This window comes from Equus przewalskii, chromosome 12 (genome assembly GCF_037783145.1).
Source record: "Equus przewalskii isolate Varuska chromosome 12, EquPr2, whole genome shotgun sequence".
In the NCBI taxonomy this organism is placed as follows: domain Eukaryota; kingdom Metazoa; phylum Chordata; class Mammalia; order Perissodactyla; family Equidae; genus Equus; species Equus przewalskii.
In genome coordinates this window covers 5332445-5355992 of record NC_091842.1, presented here as the reverse complement: position 1 = coordinate 5355992, position 23548 = coordinate 5332445, and the positions used below count along the sequence as shown (strand labels likewise).

At 44.4% G+C, this 23548-nt stretch overlaps 1 protein-coding gene across 3 annotated transcripts in view; it reads right to left on the bottom strand.

Moving 5' to 3' along the window:
* The window catches only part of RSPH10B (radial spoke head 10 homolog B), a 55488-nt gene that overhangs the window by 1992 nt on the left and 29948 nt on the right, over positions 1 to 23548 (bottom strand). For 2 of the 3 annotated variants that reach the window (XM_008527534.2, XM_070566253.1), the window contains 4 exons: positions 20512 to 20619; positions 16033 to 16176; positions 14407 to 14526; positions 12866 to 12953 (listed from right to left, as the gene is read on the bottom strand). In XM_008527534.2, coding sequence (XP_008525756.1) covers positions 12866 to 12953; positions 14407 to 14526; positions 16033 to 16176; positions 20512 to 20619 — 460 coding nt within the window. The remainder of the gene's footprint in view (positions 1 to 12865; positions 12954 to 14406; positions 14527 to 16032; positions 16177 to 20511; positions 20620 to 23548) is intronic. The other variant, XM_070566252.1, reaches the window with a different exon arrangement.

Below are 23548 nucleotides of genomic sequence, written 5' to 3'. Positions count from 1 at the left end.
AAACTGCCTTTAAAAAGAGGATTTTGACTCAGAAGGTAGGTAAAATTATTGACCTGGTAAGGAGTTGTTTCACATCTGCTAAGGCCAACAGATGCCCACTGTGGAATGTGTTTAAAATAGCTGATTCTGGGAAGATGATGCTTTGGGTGGCTCTCTAATAGCAATAGGGTCTGGCATCTTTCAGGACAGCAGTTATTTTTAGACCGTGTCTATAATAGTCTACTGTAATGGGCTACTCTGCTGTGTGGTGGCGGGGAGAGGGGAGGAGTGTGGGGACAGGTGCTACGTACGGGAAGGTAGGATTCTGTGAACTGTCCACCCCCCACCCCCACCCCAGGAGCCACGTGGAGGGCCCAGAGTGCAAGAGCAATAGGAAGAGCCTTGATGCCAATGCCAGATTGTACAAGGACTGAGGGATGCGTCAGCCACACTTCCCACGTGAACTCCTAGGTTCTAGAATACCAGTATAACCAATGGCTGGCCCAGGCGTGGCAGAGGCTGTGCATCGAGAGGTGTGGTAGTAACTGATGGAGACCAACCTCCTGGGATTGCTGGCCCTGTCCCAGACTTCCGGGCACCATGTCAGAGGTCTTGCACAGCCTCTGCTAAGAAGCAGTGGATGGAGTCGGTAAGAGCACAGCCTTGAGCCAAACGGGTCAGACTCAAGGCTCAGCTCTGGCGTTTCCTCACCGTGTGACTTGGCAAGTCAACGTCTCTGTGCCCTGGCTTCCTCACCTGTAACAGGGGAGCCTCACAGGGGGGTGCGCACATTGGATGTGTTAGTACAAGTAAGCACTCAGCAATATGCTCGTGGCGTTCCCACAGCCATCGCTGCCAAAGCAAATCACTACCTTACACACTATTATAAAATAAAAAGACAAGTCAGACACTGGGAGAAAATATCTGCAAAACCTATCAGATAAAGGATGACTTGTGTCCAGGATACATAAAGAACTATGTGAGTTCTCTTTTGCTTGTCTCAATGAGACAAACAGCCCAATTAAAAAAACTTAAACACACTCTTAAGTGTTGGAGAGGACATGGACAAATGAGACCTCATACGTTACTGATGGCATGTAAAATGCCGATTAGGAAAACAGCTTGGCTATTTATTTTAAAAGGTAAACATACACTTAGCATATGACACAACAGTTCCACTGCTAGATATCTATCCAAGAGAAATGAAAACATAGCCACAAAGACTTGCACACCTAGGTTCATTATTCATGATAGCCAAAAAGTGGAAACAACTCAACTGTCCATCAACTGATGAATGGATAAAATGTGGTATATCCAGACAAGGTACTACTACTCAGCAGTACAAAGGAGCAGAATGCTAACACATGCTACGACCTGAATGAATCCCAAAATAATCATAAGTGAAGGAAGCCAGATGCAAAAGACATAGGGTTCCATTTGTACGTAAGTGTACAGAAAAGGCAAATCCATGGAGAGAGAGCAGATCGTCGGCACCAACTGGCCCATGGGCACCCTAGCACTCCATGTGCGTCACCCACACATACGTCCACCCTGTGGCCAGCTTCCTGTGTGCACTCCTGATGTCAGCGAGAGGGAACTTTGGCAGATGGCCAGTGAGCAGGCACAGAAAGCTGGCCCAAAGCTGTGGGCCAGAGCGAGACCACAAACTTGAGCTGTAGCACCAATCTTGGAAAAACGAAAAGGAGGCTAGGCTGTCAGCACTTGGCCTGGTGCACTGCAGGATTAAGAGAAAGCACACAAGCTTAAGAATTCTGCCACAAGAAGGAGCAAGAAATGTGGAGCACGCCTCAGAATCCCCAGCAGGGCTGACGAAGGCATTTCTCTCCCAAAGGGAGTTAGTAAAGGCTGTAGGCGGTTGCGCTACTCCAAACGCAAAGACAGCAACGCAAGACTTCAAGGAACATGAACAGTCTAGGGAACACGACACCACCAAATGATCACAGTAATCTTCCGGTAACCGACCCCAAAGACATGGAGATCTGCAGTTTACCCAACAGAGAGTTCAAAGTAGCTGTTTTAAGGAAGTTCAATGAGCTGCCAGAAAACACAGAAAGACAATTAAATGAAATCAGGAAAAAAAACAACACATGAACAAAATGAGACGTTTACCAAGGAGATAGAAATCACAACCTAAACCAATTCTGGAGCTGAAGGATACGATGAGTGAAATGAAAAATGCAAGAGAGAGCCTCAACAGCAGAATGGATCAAGCAGAAGAAAGAATCTACATTAAGAGACAGGAACTTTGAAGTCCAGTCAGAGGTGAGGAAAGAAAAAACAATGAAAAAAAGAGTCTCTGGAATACGCTTAGCATTGTTTAGGCTCTGGGAATACAGCAATGTTTCTAACAATTTCAAGTAGTGATGTTGCAAAAAGGGGAAACTAAGGCAGGGTAAGGAGGCAGATGACAGCATGGAGTGATATTTTAATGGGGTAGTCAAGCAGATTTATTCTTGGGGTGAGATGGGGCCTATTTAGTCCTCGCCACAGTTCTTAGGTCAGCATTTTTTCTGGTCCTTTGGTTGTGTTGTCTGAAAGTCACTGTCCAGGAGACTCCTCAGGAAGGGCCTGTGAGGACATATTCCCTGAGTTCACGAATGGCCATAAGAGTTGGTCTGTAGCCTCCATATCTGAGTGAGAACATGGTCCTTGAGTTCATGAATGGCCATAAGAGTTGGTCTGTAGCCTCCATATCTGAGTGAGAACATATTCCTTGAGTTCATGAATGGCCATAAGAGTTGGTCTGTAGCCTCCATATCTGAGTGAGGACATATTCCCTGAGTTCATGAGTGGCCACAAGAGTTGGTCTAATAGCCTCCATATCTGAGTGAGAACATGGTCCTTGAGTTCATGAATGGCCATAAGCATTGGTCTGTAGCCTCCATGTCTGAGTGAGGACATATTCCTTGAGTTTATGAGTGGCCATAAGTGTTGGTCTATAGCCTCCATATCTGGAAGTTAAATGGAAAGTCCCTGGCTCATATTTTCTTTCCTTGAGGACCCTACTGTTTCATCCTTCTCAGTTTGAATTCTCCTCCTAGCACTTTCTCCTCAGTATGGAGGTTTTCCTGGAAGGAGCTCAGGTTTGTTTGCTGAGAGTTCCTAGGGCCCAACTGCCCTATTGCCTTCAGCCTCCCTCTGGCCCCTGTACTCATTCATAATCTGGAGTGTACACAGCCCTGCCTTGTTTCAGTCGCTCTTCTCAGATTGGCCTTCCATGCTTTCCCATGAGTTCTTGGGAGTCTTGAGTTCTCAGGTTCTCAGGTCCGTAAGACACCCAACTGCTTCTCTCTGACTTTTATGTCTGCTACCTTCTTTTGCATCCTTTTTACATTCTGACACCATACAGGTTCTGTAGCAGGTGGTGGCTTGTCCCTGTCTATTCATATTTTGGCTTTCGTGGTGATACCGTCTCACAAAATATGGTTGTATATGCAGTTTCTGGATTTGTGGTTTTGCTACTCTAATTGTGCTGTCTTTGAAAAGACTTACACCACTGCCACCCCATCTTCTCAGAATTCCCACTCTGTGGTTTTCATGTCACCCTCTCTTTCCTAGTTCAGAAATAATGGTCTATTATATTCGGTTTTTATCCTTATCAAGTTTTCATATCTTGGTTATGCTAATTTTATTAAGTGAACTGAAAGGTTTTTATCTTCTTTTATGCTTCGGAGTTTGAAAAAATAATATAAGAACATAAGAAAAATTCTTATAGAAGTGGTTCCTTAAATTTTTTAAAGAACTTGCTCATAAAAATTAAATTGGGGGAATAATTTTTTGATAGTTTTTCTCCCATGATTAGTCAAGCTTCCTACATTTTCTTGAGTAAACTTTTATTATTAATATCTTTTTAAAAAATAATTTCTGATTTTTCAAATTTATTAGCTTAGAGGTATACATAGCATTTTCTTACTGCACTTAGAAAACTTTTATCTGTGCTTATTTATTTTTTTTCTTCCTGGTTAGTATCTGTGTGTTTTATCACTTTTGTTCTGACTGTACCAGACAAGTATGTCTATTTTTATTATCTTTTTACTGAAAGAACCAGCTTTTGATTTAAAGTGAGAGATGTGTGACTCTTCCTTTCACTTGAACACTTAGAGGCCATTGTAGGGTTATGAATTGGCCTAATTTCAACATTCTTGTCTCAGGGAATAGGGATCCCCAAGAAGGAGAGAGATGGGGGAACGGCCGGTCGGCGGAGCAGTCAGCACACACACAGCATTTATCGATTATGTTCACCGTCCATATGGGCATGGTTCACGGCACCCAAAAACAATTAGAATAGTAACAAAGATCACTGATCACAGATCACCATAACAAATGTAATAATAATGAAAAAGTTTGAAATATTGCAAGAATTACCAAAATGTAACACAGAGACACAAAGTGAGCAAATGCTGTCAATAGACTTGCTTGACACAGGGTGGCCACAAACCTTCAATTTGGGGGAAAAAAACAGCATCTGTGAGGTGCCATAAGTGAAGTGCAATAAAACGAGGTATGCCTGTATAAATTTTCTCTGGTTATAGTTTTGACTGTGTCTCATAGGTCATGTTTAAGTTATTTCGGTTTCCCAAGTATTATCAAAAATGCATTTGATTTTCTCTAAGAATTATTTAGAAGAATAGAGGACTTTATATCCGTGGGGCTTTTTGTTGTTTGTTTTGTGTTTGCTTTTAATTTCCAAGTGGTCGGATGATATTTTACTTTTCAAATCAATATATCTGGTCCTTTTCTTTAATAAGAGCAGAGTGGCATTGGATGACCTAAACAAAGGAGACGGATGAAGCCGGAAGCCAGTGTGGCCAGGGCTGATGAATTAACTGGGAGTTGAGGAAAAGGAGTCGGCAGATAGAACACTAGATGGATTTTACCAGGAAAAAGGATAATATCAAGAGGAATATGAGGGATTGAATAAGGGTTTGTTCATTGCTGTTTCTAACTTGATCATCTTTTAAAACCAAAGCGAATGAGACTCCTGAGAGAGACACGTCTACTGTATAAGGATAGAGGCTTGAGAGACGGGCATGTGGGGCCCAGGTGGAGGTACACTTGTCCTGACAGACTGATGCAACTCCATAAGATCATGCCTTGCGTCACCAAGATGGCAACGTAGGCCTTTCTTAACTTCGCTCCCCCTCACAAGAAGAAACAGCAACTATTCATGGACAAGACACCACTGAGAGAATCCTAGAGGCTGGAGCACCTCCTGCGCCACAGAGAACAAGACGGACCCCATTGGAAGGGTGAGAGGAGCACACTGACTGCATTGCCCCTCCCCCAGGCTGGTGTGCCACCATGCCGAGAGGTCTCCCCTGAGCCAACAGTTCCTCCTGTGTTTCCCAAGGTGGACATCCAGCTCCCCCAGCATTGTGGGTCGCTTCCTGGGAGCCCCAACTCCAGTCCTGCCCCACTGGGGATTGCTGGAGAATCTGCAGGGCTGGACCACTGGGAATCTATGACAGAGAAGCAGGGAGGGGCTTGCAGCAATCAGCACTGGGCTCTTGGCAGACTGAGTTTCCTACCTGCAGCACCCAAGTAGTAGTCCCTACCAGCAGCTTTGCTCATCTACAGATCCAAGTTGGTGGCGCAGGCTGACCAGGGAACTTGGCAAGGCGCAGGTCTGCCTGATTCAGGTTCTCAAATGAAGAGTCATGCCAGCCCAGCAGTCTGGTCTGCCTCCTGCCCAGGCAGGGGAGCTGAGTCATAGCCAGCCCACTGCTGTGTAGCTCCCGGCCCTGTCAGACCAGAAAGGCTAGCAAGTAGACTTGGACGCTGCATAGCCCAGCAGCACTCCAGCAGAGAGTACAGTAGACAGAGCTGATAGCCTGCAGAGCAAAGCCAGTGCCAGGCATGGAGGGTGCAGGGAGGGGAGCTAATTCATAGTCCCTTGTGCCATTCAGTGTAGCTCCTGGCCTCTCCTGACCAGAAAGCCTGATCAAGAAAACCCGAGAGGCTGCTTGGAGCTGGCCCTTCCATCCCACCCAGGCAGGGGAGCTGAGTCATAGCCCTGCCCAACCAGAAAATCTGGGCAGAACACCTAGAAAGCTGCATGGCCCAGCAACACTTGAGCAGAGTCCAGCAGGCAGAGCTGATAGTCTGTAGAGCAAAGCCAGTAGCCCTGTTTGGCCAGGGAACTTGGTTCACAGGTCAGCTTGAGTCAAGACCACAAACAAAGAGCCTTTCCAGCTTTGGAGCTGGTTTCCCTGCTATGCCCGGGCAGGGTAACTAACTCATAGCCCCTCCTCACCCATTGTTGCATGCAGCATTCAGCCTGCCTGCCCAGGGAGCCTAAGCAGAGCACACAGGAAGGTGCAAGCCCAATAGCCCTGCCTACAGTGGCACTTGAACAGAGAGCCCAGCCCACGGCTTTCCCCATGTGCAGAGTGACCTCATCTGGTCAGGGAATTCAGGGCACACTCCTGCCTGATTCGGGCCCCTAGACAACAAGCCATGCAAGCCCTGGACCTTGTCCTGCTGCCCTGCCAGGGGAGGGAAGCTCATTCGTAGCCACACCTACTGCTAAATATAGTGCCCAGTCCTGACCATCTAGTAAACCTGACTGGAACACCCAGGCAACCATGGAGCCCATCTTACAGGCTCACTTGTGCAGGGAACCAAGCCATCCATCCTATCCAACTGTGCTCAACCAGCAGCAGCCCCTTCCCAATCTCAGAGCTCGGACAGTGGCCTCACCCCAAAATAGACCCTGATAGCAAGCCCCACCTGCCCAAGGAAGGACCAGCAGACACATCCAGAAACCTAAACGCAGCTGAATTGCAAAGAACTGTCTCTGCTAAGGCTAACCTGTAAAGTCTGGAAGAGGAGACTGCTTACTCAAATACACAGATACCAACATAAGGAATCAAGGATCATGAAAAATCAGGTAAACATCACACCACCAAAGGGAGCTAATAAAGCTCCAATAACTGACCCTAAAGAAATGGAGATCTATGAACTGTCAGACAAAGAATTCAGAATAATCTTCTTAAAGAAGTTGAGTGAACTACAATAGCACACAGACAGACAACTAAATGAAATCAGGAAAATAATGCATGAACAAAACAGGAAGCTGAACAAAGAAACAGAAACCGTAAAAAAAAAAACAAAAAAAAACCAGAAACCCTAGCGCTGAAAAATACAACGACTGAACTGAAGAATTCAATAGAGAGCTTCAGAAGAAGACTCGACCATGCAGAAGAAAGAATCAGTGACCTAGAAGACGGGACATTTGAAATTATCCAGTCTGAGGAGCAAAAAGAAAAAACAACAACAAAGAGTGAAAAAAGCCCACAGGACTTACGGGACACAATCAAAAGAAACAATATTCACATTATGGGAATTCTAGAAGAAGAGAAAGAGAAAGGGATAGAAAGTATATTTAAAGCAATAATGGCCAAAAACTTCCCAAATCTGAGGAGAGAAATGGACATCCAGATCCATGAGGCCTAAAAGATCCCAAATAGGTTGAATCCAAATAGAGCTACCCGAAACACATTATAATTAAATTGTCAAAAGTCCAAGACAAAGAATTTTTTAAGCAAAAAGGGAAAAGAGAGAGGTTATATACAAAGGAACCCCCATAAGACTATCAGCAGATTTCTCAACAGGACTTTTCAGGCCAGGAGAGAATGGGATGATATATTAAAAATATTGAAAGAAAGAAACTGTCAATCAATTCTATACCCAGCAAAGCTGTCGTTCAGAAATGAAGGACAGATATAGAGTTTCTCGAACAAACAAAAACTGAGGGAGTTCATCACCACCAGACCTGCCTCACAAGAAATGCTGAAGGGAATTCTTTGAATGGGAGCAAACATCATAAAAGCATAAGAAGGTAGTGTAAAACACTGGTAATGGTAAATACGTAGTCAAAGTTAGATTCTGTAATATAGTAATGGTAGTGCGTAATTCACTTACAACTCTAGTTCAAAAGTTAAAAAAAGGAGTAAAAATAACCATAATTTTACAATAATCTGTTATTAGCTACACAATATAAAAAATATGTAAACAGTAACATCAATAACCTAAATGCAGGGAGGAGGAAAAGTATAAAGTTTAAGAATCCTATTGAAGTTGTTATCAGTTTAAAATAGGTCATTATAATTTGAAGATATTTTATGTAAGCCTCATGGTAACCACAAGTACTAACACAAAAGAACATGATAAAGTCAAAGCATACTGATACCAAAAGGCATCAAAACACCCAAAAACACATCAGGATAAGAAACAAGGAAAAATGGATCTACAAAACAGCCAGAAAACAATTAATAAAATGGCAAGAGTAAGTCCTTACCTATCAATAATTATTTTAAACATAAATGGATTAAATTTTCCAAGCAAAAGACATAGAATGGATTTAGAAAAACAAGTTCCAACCATATACTGCCTACAAGATTCACTTTAGCCTTAAAGACACACGTAGCCAGAGTGAAGGGATGGGAAAGGATACTTCAAGCAAATGGTAACCAAAAGAAAGCGAGGGTAGCTATACTTATATCAGACAAAATAGACTTTAAATTAAAAATGGTAAAAAGAGACAGGAAGGTCATTATATGATGATAAAGGGGTCAATCCATCAAGAGTTATAACAATTGTAAATATGTATGCACCCAACATTGGAGCACCTATGTATATAAAGCAAAAACTAATGGAGCGTAAAGGAGAAATAGAGAGCCTTGCAATAATGGGTGACTTTTAATACCCTACTCTCAACAATGGATAGATCCCCCAGAGAATCAATAACGGCAGTGGATTTAATCAACACTATAGACCAAATGGACCTAACAGACACGTACAGAACATTCTATCCGACAAGAGCAGAATACACATTCTTCTCAAGCACCCATGGAACATTTTCTAGGACAGACCGTGTTAGGCCACAAAACAAGTCTTAGCAAATTCAAGAAGATTGAAGTCATATCAGGTATCTTCTCTGACCACAGTGGTATGAAACTAGAAATCAGTAACAGGAGGAAAACTGGAAAATTTATGAATGCATGGAAACTAAACAATGCTTTCTTGAGCAACCAATGGATCAAAGAAGAAATTAAAGGGAAAATAAAAAGGTATCTTGAGACAAAGGAAAATCGAAACACAACATTCCAAAACTTACAGGATCCAGGAAATAGAGTTCTAAGAGGGACGTTCAAAGCAATAAACAACTACATTAAGAGACAGGTTTCAAATAAACAACTTAACTCTATGCCTTAAGAAACTAGAAAAAGAAGAACAAAGTGAACCCCAAATTAGCAGAAGGAAGGAAATAATAAAGATTAGAGCAGAAAGAGAGAACAGGAAAATAACAGAAAAGATTAACAAAACTAACAATTGATTCATTGAAAAGATAAGCAAAATTGACAAACCGTTAGCTAGACTAACCAAGAAAAAAAGAAAGAGGACCCAAATCAACAAAAGTATAAATGAAAACTGGACATTACAACTCATACCACAGAAATACAAAGGATCATAAGAGGCTACTATGAACTATATGCCAACAACCTGGACAGCCTAGAATTCTAAAACGGAAAACTTCTTACAAGCATATAACCTACCAAGACTGAATCAGGAAGAAATAGAAAATCTGAACAGACCAATTAATAAGGAGATTGAATCAATAATCAAAAAATGTCCCAAAAACAACAAAAAAAAGGCCAGGACCAGAGTGCTTCACTGGTGAACTTTACCAAACATTTAAAGAAGAATTAACACCAGTCTTCCTCAAATGCTTTCAAAAAATTGAAGAGGAGGGAACACTCCCAAACTCATTTTACAAGGTCAGCAGTACCCTGATACCAAAAGCAGAAAAGGACACTACCAGAAAAGGAAACTACAGGCCAATATCCCTGATGGATATAGATGTAAAAATTCTCAATAAAATACTAGCCAACCACATTCAGCAGCACATTAAAAGGATCATCCGCCATGATCGAGTGGGATTTATTCCCGGGATGCAAGGATGGTTCAACATATGCAAATAAAGCAATGTGTTGCATCACATTAATAGAATGAAAGAAAGAAATCATATGATCATCTCAATAGGTACAGACAAAGCAGTTGACAAAATTCAACATCCATTCATGATAAAAACTCAACAAAGTAAGTATAGAAGGCACATACCTCAACATACTAAAGGCCATATATGACAAGCACACAGCTACCATCATACTCAATGGTGAAAGATTGAAAGCTTTTACTCTAGGATCAGGAACAAGACAAGGGTGCCCACTCTCGCCGCTCCTATTCAACATAGTCCTGGAAGTCCTAGCCAGAGCAATCAGGCAAGAAAAAGAAAGAAAAGCCATCAGAATTGGAAAGGAAGAAGTAAAATTCTCCTTATTTGCAGATGATATGATTTCATATGTAGAAAATCTTAAAGACTCCACCAAAAAACTGTTAGATCTAATCGAAAAATTCAGTAAAGTTGCAGGATACAAAATTAACATAAAAAATCAGTGTGTTTCTATACACTAATAATGACTTATCTGAAAAAGGAATAAAGAAAAACATCCCATTTACAATACCTTCAAAAAGAATAAAATTCTTAGGAATAAATTTAACCAAGGAAGTGAAAGATCTCTACTCTGAATACCACAAGAAAATGATGAAGGAAATTGAAGAAGACACAAATAAATGGAAAGGTATCCCATGTTCATGGATTAGAAGAATTAATATTGTTAAAATGTCAATACTGCAAAAGCCATCCATAGATTCAGTGCAATCTCTATCAAGATTCCAATGGCTTTTTTTTTTTTTTTTTTTTTTTTTTGGTGAGGAAGATTGTCCCTGAGCTAACATCTGTGCCAGTCTTGCTGTGTTTTATATGTGGGACACTGCATAAGCATGGCTTGATGAGCAGTGTGTAGGTCCACACCTGGAATCTGAACCTGCAAACCCCAGGCCACTGAAGTGGAGAGCATGAACTTAACCACTATGACCCCAGGCCAGTCTCAGCAATGGCTTTTTATTTTTTTTTTTACAGAAGTAGAAAAATTCTAAAATTTATATGGAGCCACAAAAGACCTCAAATAGCCAAAGAAAGCAATCCTGAGAAAGAAGAACAAAGTGGGAAACATCACAGTTCCTGATTTCAAGCTATATTATAAAGCTGTAGTCATCCAAACAGTATGGTACTGGCATAAAAACAGACACAAGACCAATGGAGCAGAATCAAGAGCCAGAAGCAAACCCAGGCATACATAGTCAACTAATATTTGACAAGGAAGCCAAGAATATTCAATGGAGAAAACACAGTCTCTTCAATAGATGGAGTTGGGAAAATTGGATATTCACATGAGAAAGAATGAAACTAGATCCTTGTCTTATACCATTCACAAAAATCATCTTGAAATGGTTTAAAGATTTAAATATAAGACCAGAAACCATAAAACTCCTAGAAGAAAACAAAGGAAAAAAGCACCTTGATCTGGGTCCGGACAAGGTTTTTTGGATATGATGCTTAAAACATGGGCAACAAAATCAAAAATAAACAAATGAGATTACGTCAAACTAAAAAGCTTCTTTGTACACAGCAAAAGAAACCATAAACAAAATGTAAAGACAACCTACAGAATGGGAAAAAACCATTTGTGAATCATATATCCAATGGAGATTTAATATCCAAAATCCATAAAGAACTCATACAACTCAATAGAAAATAAAATAACCCAATTAAAAAATGGGCAAAGGACCCAAACAGACATTTTTCCAAAGAAGATATACAAATGGCCAACAAGGACATGAAGAAAAGCACAATATCACTAGTCATAGGGAAATGCAAATCAAAACCAGTGAGGTATCATCTCCTGTCTGTGAGAACGGCTATTATCAAAGAGAACAGAGACGACAAATGATGGCTAGGATTGGAGAAAAGGGAGTCCTTGTGCACTGATGGTGAGAATGTAAATTGGTGCAGCCACTATGGAAAACAGTAAGGAAATTTCTCAAAAAATTAAAAATAGAAATACCACATGATCCAGCAATTCCACATCTGGAAATAGATCCAAAGGAAACAAAAACACTATTTCAAAGAGGAATCTGCACCCCCATGTTCACAGCAGCATTATTTACAACAGCCAAGACATGGAAACAACCTAAGTGTCCATTAATGGATGAATGGATAAATAAGTTGTGGTGTATACACATATACACACCGTGGAATACTACGCAGCCATAAAAAAGGAGGAAATCCTGCCATTTGCGACAACATGGAGGGAACTTGAGGGCACTGTACCGAGTGAAATAAGTCAGACAGAGAAGGACAAATACCGTATTATCTCACTTATATGTGGACTCTTAAAAAAAAAAACTCATAGAAAAGGAGATCAGATTTGTGGTTACCAGAGGCAGGGGGTGGCGGAGGGGGAATCAGAGGAAGGTGTTCAAAAGGTGCAAACTTCCAGTTATAAGATAAATACGTCCTGGGGGCGTAACGTACCCCATGATGACTGCAGTTAACACTGCTGTATGATTTATATGAAAGCTGTTAAGAGACTAAATCCTAAGAGGCATCATCACAAAGAAAAAGTTTTTTCTTTTTCTTTTTTTGTTTATCTGTATGAGATGATGGATGTTGACCAAACGTATTGTGGTGATAATTTCACAATAGACGTGAGTCGAATCACGACGCTGTATACCTTAAACTTATGCAGCCCTGGATGTCAATTACGTCTCAATAAAACTGGGGGGGAAAATCAGTAAGATCGTGCCTTGAAAGTGAACTCCATCAAGCCATGGGGCAGAATCAGAGGCAGAGTGCCAGCCTAATTATATTAAAAAAATATGGATGTACATTTTCATAAACCTTACGTCATTTATGAGCAACAGTTGGTAAATGTCAAAGCCCGAAAATTAAAATACTCACCACTGTGAGATGAGAAAAACGTTAGCCCTTTTCCTGGAGATTTAAAATTCACTTTGGAAATTCTTTCGTCACTTGGAGACTTCTTGACCTTGCGTTTTTATGTAAAAACAAACAAAAAAAAAACCCATAAAGCAAAATATTATTTCTGCATCATTATAGACTAAAACGAATTTTCTACATTATAAATAAAGAACATTATTATGGAGACCATTCTCTTTAAGCTGATTTAACTATTTTTAACCTGCATAAAATTTGACTATTTTTAACCTGCATATTTGTACTTTTAAGGAAGTGAAGAGCAGAGTTAATGGACCTCTTGAAAGGCCCTCCCCGAGAGACCAAAGATTTGCAAGTCTGCCCCGGGCCTGCTGGGAAAGGCTTTAGCACACACTGATCAGCTGTGCTTACGCTCACAGAGTCAAGGCTTCACCACCATCTGCACGCCTGTCACTCCCACGTTCCACTCTCCAGCTCAATCTCACCCTGGAAGTCCAGACTCGCTCCAGCCCCGCCACTTGCTATCACCACTTGGATGTCTAGCCAGACACCTTAAGCCTACCAGGTCCAAAACTAACCCCTTAATTTTGCCCCAAAAACTCATCTCTCGCCCACCCTCGTCTTCCCCTTCTAGAAGTGGCGACTCTGTTTTTCCAGTGGTTGAGGCCAAATATCCTAGAGTCACCCTTGCCTCTCCTTCCCTCCCAGTCTCCATAGCCCATAAAATACCTTCAGATGATTCCACCTGTTTCCTCCTGGTTTGTCACCAGTGAGGTCATAGCGGGCCCACTGGCCCCTCTGCTCAGGGGGCCTCCCATCTCATTCAGAGTAAAAGCCAGGCCCTCCCCACAGCCAGATGCCCCCCTGGGCTGGCTCCTGCCTCACTCCGCTCATCTTCCTGGGCCGCTCGGGCATAGCCACACTTGCCACTACACTTCTCTTCCAACAACCCAAACATGCTCCCACCTCAGGGCCTTTGCACAGGACAGTCTCCCTCCAGATAGTTACACGGTTGCTTCCTCACTTCCTCCAGGTGTGCTCGAATGTCACTGCACCAGAAGACCTTCGCTTCCTACCCACCCCATCACTCCTCCTCCACCGCCCGCCCTGCTTGTCATCCTCACACCTCGTAAGGGTAAAGAGGTGTAGCAGTGTGGGGATGGGTGCAAATTCTGGAGTCAAACCGCCTGCAGACACAGCCCAGCTCCGCTTACGTACTAGCTCTATGACTGCGGGCAGGCTCCTTAACCTTCTGTGCCTTGGGGCCCTTCCAGAGACGGCAACAGCACCAAAGGCGGGTCGGGGCATTCACTGAGCCAACACCGGGATGGCTGGGCACCTGCTAACACCCAGAGTGTCGCTGCTACTGTCGTCCACTGTCACCATCTCCCTCTCCTCACGAGCGTGTCAAGGCCACGGGAGGCCTGGCGTCTCGCTCACTGCGACCTCCCTAAGCGTGGAAGACTGCTCCGCACACAGCTGCGCAGGCGTGTCGACACCACGGCCGCGTCACTGTTTCCACACGGCGAGTTGTCAATACGAACCTCTGATTTCTTTCTTTTGCTGCTGCCAAGCAGGAGTCCTAACGAGCTTGACGATGACTTGGGGCTCTGCGGGTCAGAGTCCTGGCTTGTCCCTGCACTTGAACTCCTGTTCTGCATGTTCTAAGCAGGGACAAACACGTAAGAGGGTTTCTGGTTTCCATGGAGATACACACACACACACACACACACACACGATTTTAATGAAGTATAGTTGATTTACAATAAAGTATACCATTTGGTGAGTTCTGACACGTCTACACCTGCGACACCATCGCCTCAGTCAGGACTGTGAGCATACCCATCAGCCCAAGTTTCCTGTGCCTCTTGGTGGCCCATCCCTCTTCCTCATCCTCAGGCACCCCCTCACCTGCTTTCTGTCACTACAGATTGCTTTGCACTTTCCAGGGTTTTGTATAATTGGAGTTACAGAAGTATGTACCCTTTCTCATAGGGCTTCTTTCGCCCGGGATAATTCTCTTGATTCAGCCGTGCTGCTGCGTGTATCACAAGCTATTCCACTGCTGGCTCATACTCCATTGTGTGGCTATAGTAGGATTTATCTCGACGGACATCTGGGATGCCATATCGGACATTAGAAGTGAACTTGGTCGCACGGTTTCTGAGGATGTTCCCTAGGCCAGCGTGTTCACACTCGGTTACTGGAGTCCACGGCAATGTCATCATGGATGGATTTAAAGTGGACATTCATTTCCCTCAGAGCAGAGCCCCAGACCCAGACCGTGGCCCGGGACCAGGTTGCCAGATGACCTGGAGAAGCCATATCCTCAACCCGAAGGAGGCACAGCTGGCTGAGGGGGTGGAAGGTGAGCTGCCGAACTCGAACACGCAGCTCTCAGCACATGAGCAGTCCAGGGCGCATCCTGGGGATTTGTGGTAATAGTCTCCCCTTCGACAGCAAACAACAGTGGGCAGCCTCCTTGTCTGAGCAGCTTGGAAGAGCTTCCCCGCTGTGGGGTTCTGTTGGCCCCCAAGACTTTCTCTGTGGCTCCAAGTGAATGGCTCAAAAATCAGAAATCCTTCAAGCCCACCAGCCTGAAACCCCCCGAGCCCCAAACTGGGTTTGTCTCCATTTGCCCCAGCCACCTGGATCCTTCAGTAAATCGCCGACACTGCCCCTGCTCCATTTAGGTCTTGCCAGGAAGCCTGGTGTGGCGCCCTGTGAGCAGGCCCCATCCTCAGGGACCCATCCAGCATCGCATGCACACTCAGGAGCTATGGCTTGGCCTCTTGGCTCTGGGGCAGGCTTGCCACTCTTGTAAACGCTAGATCATATGACGAAACATTTCATGACAAAATATCTCAGAGGCTCTAAGCGTCATGGCCCACCCCGTGTGTTAGTACACACGCTGACCTTCATTACCATATCTCCATGACTGTGGCTAGGAGTCTGCTTCCCGGGGCATGACCAGGAAATACATTTTCCCTAACTTACAAAAGAAAAAATAGGATACGCTCCTTTCAAAACGTGAAAAGATGTCTCAAATTATTTAAGTCTTAAATTATCTCCTGGAGGGTTACAAAAGCCTAAGATAGTTTTGATACGGTTTAACCATTTCAGAATAAAACCATTCCTGGCTCTCTAAATTCTATGGTCTTGTTTCTTACCTGAAATATTGTCCCGTAAGTACTTCTGCACTTGCTTTCAGACAAGTCATCGTTTGGAAAATTTGAATAGGATTTAGCCCTCTCATCAGTCACAGAGATTAATGAGAAGCTTAAGAGAGCTTCAAAGAATTCCAGGAAAACCAGCTGAAATATCAGAAAATATAAAGAGTCTGATTCATTCGGACACACCCTGAGGTGGACCAGCGATCCACCTGGGTGCTCGTTTCTGTTCTCAGGAGAATATCAATTCATCCAGTGCTCGAGCGTCATGAGCGCACACCAGTTTGTAATAAAAATGACAGCCTTTAAAGGCTCTATTATGATGTATATGCTGTCGTTAGATTTGTAAGACATTTTTCTATTTTGGTGGAAATCTTTTATGTTAGTTAATTGGGGACAGTCATCTTCAAAAATGTTTCCTTTTTTCTTGAACAACTAGAGAAGTGGCACCTGTAAAACCTAAGTGACAAGTGTTACCCACTTGGCCGCTGTGCCCCTCCCCCATCCACATGCCCCTCCCCCATCCACGTGCCCCTCCCCCATCCACGTGCCCATCCCCCACCATGTGCCCTGACACACGGACCTGCCTCTGCCTGGAGAGCACCTGCCTGTGGGGGTGGCTCGCTCGGACTTTGAGCATCCACCCGTCATGTCTGTAGGTCCCGAACCCAGGACCCTTCGAGTCTGAGCCGGAACAGACCCACTAATTGACCCGAGGCTCCAAGCCCGCCTCCGGCTGCTTCCAGGGGTCTGCTCAGCATCCCCGCAGCCCCAGTGTCCTCTGCTCGGACAGTCTGCCGGGACCTGCCCGAAGATGGTCCAGCTGGTAAAACGAGACATTTGCTTAGTACCAGAGCAGGACATATTTAGGCTCTGGTGCCCCAAATTTGACTCCTCCCATGACCTCATCCAACACCCACTCAGCACCCCCAGGTTCCCCAAAGCCTCCTGCCGACATGCCAGCCCCCACTTTGCAAAGGCCTCGAAACCCCTCAGCTCTACAGCGAGAGACCACGTGTCCCAGTGAAAGGAACACAGGTTCTGGAAGCAGCTGGTCCTAAGTCGAAGTCTGGCTCTGCCGTTCAGTTTCTTCATTTGTAAAATGGGCTTCGTATCGCACACGGTCATGAGGATCCGATGAGATCCTGGTGTGAAGGGCCTGTCACCTTAAGTGGTGGATCAGTTGCAGCCGGGATTTGTGGCTTCTATCTTAAATGCACAAGTCAGTAAGTCCCTGCCCCACCCGGGGACCTGTGTCACTGGCCTTGAGGTGACACTAAATGTCCACTTTAGAAGCGTGGCCTAGCACCAGAAGGGTTTTGTTTGTTCTCTTATTGGCTGTTCTGCTCACGCTGTTCCTATGTTTTTCTTTCCCAGCAGAGAACAGCCTATTTCAAGAGACACCGCACCGTCTGACACCGTGATGTTCTGCAAATGTCAGAGGAATAAAGACTGTGCCTTAGATTTGCAACTCCGGCCTGCTCCGTGTGTCCCAGCTTCTGATTTTGCCTGTCGGCTTGAGAAAAATCGGCCTGAGGCTTGTGTTCAAGATGAGGTTATTCGCACAGTTTGGAACAGAGATCAGGAGGGACCCACAAACACAAGTGTGATGAGATGGGAGCAGGACAGGGGTGTGTGTCACTGAAGCAGAGTGGATGCTGGAGCGACCAAGACTTCTGGAGATGCTGGGGTAGGGTGAAGGCATTTTGTGCACAGAAAGGGCATGAATTTAGGGGGCAGGGGCCCAAAGGGAAGACTGTTACGGGTTGAATTGTGCCTCCCAAGAAAACCTGGAGTCCTAACGCCCAGGACCTCAGAATGCGACCTTATTTGGAGGTAGGTCTTCAAAGATCATCAATTAAAATGAGGTCATTAGAGCTGGCCCTAATCCAACATGCCTGCTGTCCTTATAAGGAGAGGGAAAATTGAACAAAGAGACAGACCCATGGAGGGAAGACCTGAAGAGACACGAGGAGGCGATGGCCATCTACAAGCCGAGCAGAGAGTCCTAGAACAGAGCCTTTCGCACAGCCCTCAGAAGGGACCAGCTCTGCCGACACCTTGATTTCAGAACTGTAGGCAATAAAGTTCTGTTATTTAAACAAAGACGGTGGGGGGAAATAGCAAGTACAAATGTCCTGAGGTAGGAGCATGATGGGTGCATTCAGGGAATGGCACAGATGTACCGTGCAGGTGTCACTCGACAGTCAGACATGGGCTCAGAGAGGTGGCCGTCTTGAGGGCCTTTACTCCGGGAGAGATGGGAAGCCCCCAGGAGGTCTGAGCAGGGGAAGGACAGCATCTGGCTGCTGCACTGACAGCAGCACGTGGGAGAATAAGGGATGAGTCAGGGAGCAGAGGAAGGAGCCACAGCAGCTTTCCAGGTGACAGTCGACGGGGGCCCTGCCACAGTGGTAGCAGTGCAGGTGGCATGTGTGGCCACGTTCCAGATGTATTGTGAAGGAAGAGCCAACAGGATTTCCTAAAGGTTTGAGCATGCTGATGTGAGAGACAGGAGTCGAGATGACTCCACGGGTTGGGGCCCAAGCGGCTGAAGGATGGAGTGCTATCAGCCTCCCACAGACGTGAAGTGGGAGGCAGGCAGGCTCGAGGACAGAGGTCAGAACATCAGTGTGGGGCGTGTGACATTTTGAGCTGCCAGAAGTCCAGGTGGACATTAAGAGCAGGCCATGGTGTGTACACGTCTGGAGTTCGAGAGCATGATTTGGAGATGCACATCTTGGAGTGGTCTTCAGAAAGGTAAGTATTTAAGATTATGAGACTAGGGGGTGAAGGTAGCTAGGGAAGGGGCCCCAGGCCCGAGTCCAGGTCACCCGGACATTACGAGGGTGGCAGAAGAAGAGGAGGCAGCAAAGAGTTCAGGAAAGGAAGCAGCAGTGAGGGCAGAGGAGAGCCCGGAGCGCAGGGCCAGGGCGCCGTGTGGGGAACGGGCTTGAGGTGGGGGGATGAAGAGCTCCCAATTCTCCTGCAAGGCCACGGGATGAATCAACGTGGGGGTCACGTGTGGTCTGGACACAAACGATCTTCATTGAGTGGGGCATGGGTTGGGGACCCTGACTGGAAGGGGTTCAAAAAAGAGCAGGAGGAGTCACACAAGGCCACATGCGGTGTGATTCCAATTTTATGAACTATCCAGAACAGGTAAACGCACAATGTAGATTATTGGTTTCAAGGGGCTGGTGGGGGCGGGGGTGGGGATTGGAAGGTACATGGTTTCTCTTTGGGATAATGGAATTGTACCTTTTTAAATGCTTAAAAGAGTTAATGTTATATGAATTTTATCTCAATGGAAAACAAGAATGAGAGGAGAAGGAAGATGGCAGAAAAAGTGGGCTCAGGAGGATTTTTGTTCTGGTGGTGGTTTGTTCTGAGGATGGGAGAAACAAGAGCGTGTCTGCCTGTGTCCAGCAGAGAGGATGCTTACGCTCCGATGAGAGAGGGCAGTGTTGACGGTCGCAAGTGCCCGGAAGCACAGACTGGCCAGGCGACACGCAGGGAGCAGTGGCGGCTGTGGGAGTCTGGGAAGCGCCCCCAGGTGCCTTCACTTGTCTCCTCAGTGAGATCGGAAGCTTCAGCTGTGAGCAAGGGTGGGGAGGAAGTGCTACAGACTGAAGAGAGAGAAGGAAGAAGGGAGCAGTCACCGGGGGGTTGGGAGAGTGGGTGGACTGGGAAAATGAGGTGTAACTCCAGGATGGCACTACTGGTCCTAGCTGTGAATACGGGATGGGCCTGGGGTCTGGCCCCCTTCTCTCCGGCCTTGCTCGGCCGCGTGGGTGCCGCGTGGAGGAGGCAGAGAGTCAGGATTTAACCAGAGGCTTGGTTTTGCCTTGGGAGGCGTGAACTTGTACTTACGGAAGTCACTGATAAATGACAGGCTCCACGTCATGGCTTTTTTCACGCTGAGCCTGGATATGCCTCTGCTCCCCGCCCTGAGGTGATCCCCCCAAGAGATCTCAAGAACAGCTTAAGGGAAACCAGCTGTACACCCAGAATTGGCAAATACCAACAAGTGAGAGACTTCAGCTAGCTGCCCCACTTCAACTTACAGGCAAAAAGACTGAGTCCCAGGCAGGCTGACCTGCCCCAAGGCCCCCAGCAAGAAAAACTAAAAACTGAAGACACTTATACCTAATTCACGAGCGGAGGAGATCACTCAGTGTCTTTTCAGGTATACAACATGTATACCAGGGGAAACATGCACATGCATTAAATTGCTGAATAAATTATCCAAGAAACAGTATTGTCATTTTATATTCTTTTGACTTCATTCATTATTTCCTGACATCTGAAATATTCTTCTTTTTGTTAATCTCCACTTTTCTAATACAAACAAGGATATATATATAATTTTATGTATTTGGTTAGAATTCTTTACAATCAAATCTTGGTTCTTGGTACCCAAGCCACAACAAACAGCCTGAACTGGGTCTATACCATTCGTGACACCTCTTTACAAACCTCAAGTTCAAAGTTGCTGTCAATTCCGTCATGCATGAAAGGATTGTCCTCTGCTATGACCTCCACAAATTTGGTTGCTGTTAGTTCTTTATTTATCATTTTAAAGTCCTGTAAAAGAAACAACCAATCAAACCATAACAGCCTATAATTACAAACATCCACATATTTTTAATGTCAATTTATATCAATACAACACTTTAAGAAAATGTACCAGAAATGGATATCTTAAAAACTGCTAATTTTGAAGAGCATTCTGGATTAACATTGGCATTTACGTTTTTGTTCCTTCCCTAGTCCCTTGAAAATAACAGTAAAGGGTTTTTCAGAGGCATAAGCCAGGACAGAGAGAATGGGAGAGGAGATGATCCCGAGGTGAGATATCAACACAATTCTATGGGCGGGAAAGTGCAGGACTGGTGGACGGAGTAGAGCAGCGGAACAGAGAGCTCAGGGAGTCAAGAGGCAAGACAAGTCACGCCATAGGAACTCAGGAAGGAGAGGCATCTCTGAAAGTGACACCACGGGTAGGGCTGAACACAGAAAGACATGCTGAAGATCTAGTCAAAGACGCTTTCACTTCTAAGCTGAAAACAGCAGGTTTACTCTCTTACTTACTGAACCAGAGAGCATCTGGCCTAGAAAACATTTGGCTCCCCCTGAGTCACAGTGCTGCCAAAAACAAGTGTTAGGTGAAAGTGCCTCCTGGTAAGGCCCTCCCTCCACACTGACCCTCCCTCCACTCTGTTCTAAGAACTGTGAAAACTAGGTTCATAACCCCATGCGAGAGTTAGGAGAAATCTTCTCTTGAAACATTGAGCATCCGAGAGAAGAGATCTGTCAATACTGACAGTTGGCTGGGGAGGAGAGAGGGGAGCGGTGGGACAGTTTCCCGGCTTGGTTACTCCACAGTGAAACCTGATCTTTGACTAGGGCCACTGACTCACAAAGAGCTTGTGATCAGCTTTATGGTGCCACAACCCTATATATGAATGGACAGCCAAGGTTGACCATACATTATAGGGAAAGCCTTAATATAAAAGCCAGAGGACAGCACCAACGGGAAAAATAAGAATAAGAACAGGACTAGGAGGGAACGGAGGCAATGTAAAGAGCAGAAAAAATATTCTGTCCATTTAGGCTCCCTCCCCCTGCAAATCGTTCATTTCTTCAGTGGGATAAGAGAGATATTACATCCACGTTTAAAAACAAACAAACAGAGTGCTTATAAAAGGGCAAAGAACGAAGAGAGCTTTGGAAATTAGAAATATGATAGAAATGAGACATTCAGTAGAATGGTTAAAAGATAAAACAGGAAATCTCTCCTAAAGTAGAACAAAAAAAGACAAAGATATGGATGATCAGACAGAAAAGACCAAAATTAAACAAAGTTGGTCCAGAAAGTTCAACACCCACATTCCAGGAGAAAAGGATGGAGAAAGCGGAAGGCAGGAAATACTGAACGAGTAATTCAAGAACGTTTCATAATACTGAAGGACAGATGTTTCCAATGTGAGCTAAGCTCACATAAAAGATGTAAAAAGGCCAGTACCAAAGCTGTATCACTGTGAAATTTCAGAACAAGGATAAAAGTAGATTGTAAAATATTTCAGCAAGGAAAAAAATTACATCAAAATGATGGGGAAGCAACAGTAATCAAGACAGTGCAGTACTGGCAAAAGGATAAACACGAAGATAAATGAAATAGAACCGAGAGTCTAGAAATAAACCTATCCAGCTATGGTCAATTGACTTTTGACAAGGATGCCCAGACCATTCAACAGAGGGGGATAAAAAGAGTCTTTTCAACAAACGGTGCTGCGACAACTGTGTATCCACAAACAAAAGAATTAAGTTGGACCCCTGCCTCATACCAGATACAAAAATTAATTCAAAATTGTTCAAAGCCCTAAAAGTAAGAGATGAAACTCAGAAGAAAACATAGAGGTTAATCTTCATGACCTTGGATTTGGCAGTAGATTCTGAGACATAACACCAAAAGCACAAGTGACACAGGAAAAAATAAACTGGATTTTACCAGAAGCTAGCAAGAACAGAAGTTTAAATAAGACCCAGAGTCTCATAATATTACATAACACACTCAAATGTCCAGGTGTCAGTAGAAAATCACTGACTCATCATGCCACGAACCAAGAGGATCTCAAACGGGCAATCAATGAAAAAAGGCAATCAATAGATGCCAACACCAAGAGGACAGAAGGACAGAATGAACTGACAAAGGTTTTAAAACAGCCATCATAAAAATGCTTCAATGAGCAATGGCAAACCTGCTTGAAACAAATGAAAAAAAATCAGAAGTCTGAGCAAAGAAAGAGAAGAAATAAAGAACCAAATGGGAATTTTTAGAACTGAAAACTCTAATAATTAAAAACTCAATGGGGCTAGCCCTGTGGCCGAGTGGTTAAGTTCGCGTGCTCCGCTGCAGGCAGCCCAGTGTTTCGTTGGTTCGAATCCTGGGCGCGGACATGGCACTGCTCATCAAACCACACTGAGGCAGCGTCCCACATGCCACAACTAGAAGGACCCACAATGAAGAATATACAACTATGTACTGGGGGGCTTTGGGGAGAAAAAGGAAAAAAATAAAATCTTAAAAAAAAAAAACCTCAATGGATGGGCTCAACAGCATAATGAAAGGGACAGGAGAAAGAATCAGTGAAGTTGAAAACAGAATAATAGAAATTGTCCAACCTGAATAAGAGAGAGACAATAGACTAAAAAGAATTAAACAGACTCAGGCACCTGTGGGCCTATAACAAAAGATCTAACGTTCATGTTATCAGAGTCACAGAAGGAGAGGAGAAAGAAGGTGGGATTGGAAAAGTACATGAATAAATAACGGCTGAAACTTCTCAAATTTGATAAAAACACAAACCTACAGATCCAAGAATTTGAGTGAATCTCACACAGGATTAACCCAAAGAAATTCACACCAAGACACATCACAGTCAAACTTCTGAAAACTAAAGACAAAGAAAGGTTTTTGAAAGAAGTGAGAGTAAAACAACACCTTACCTAT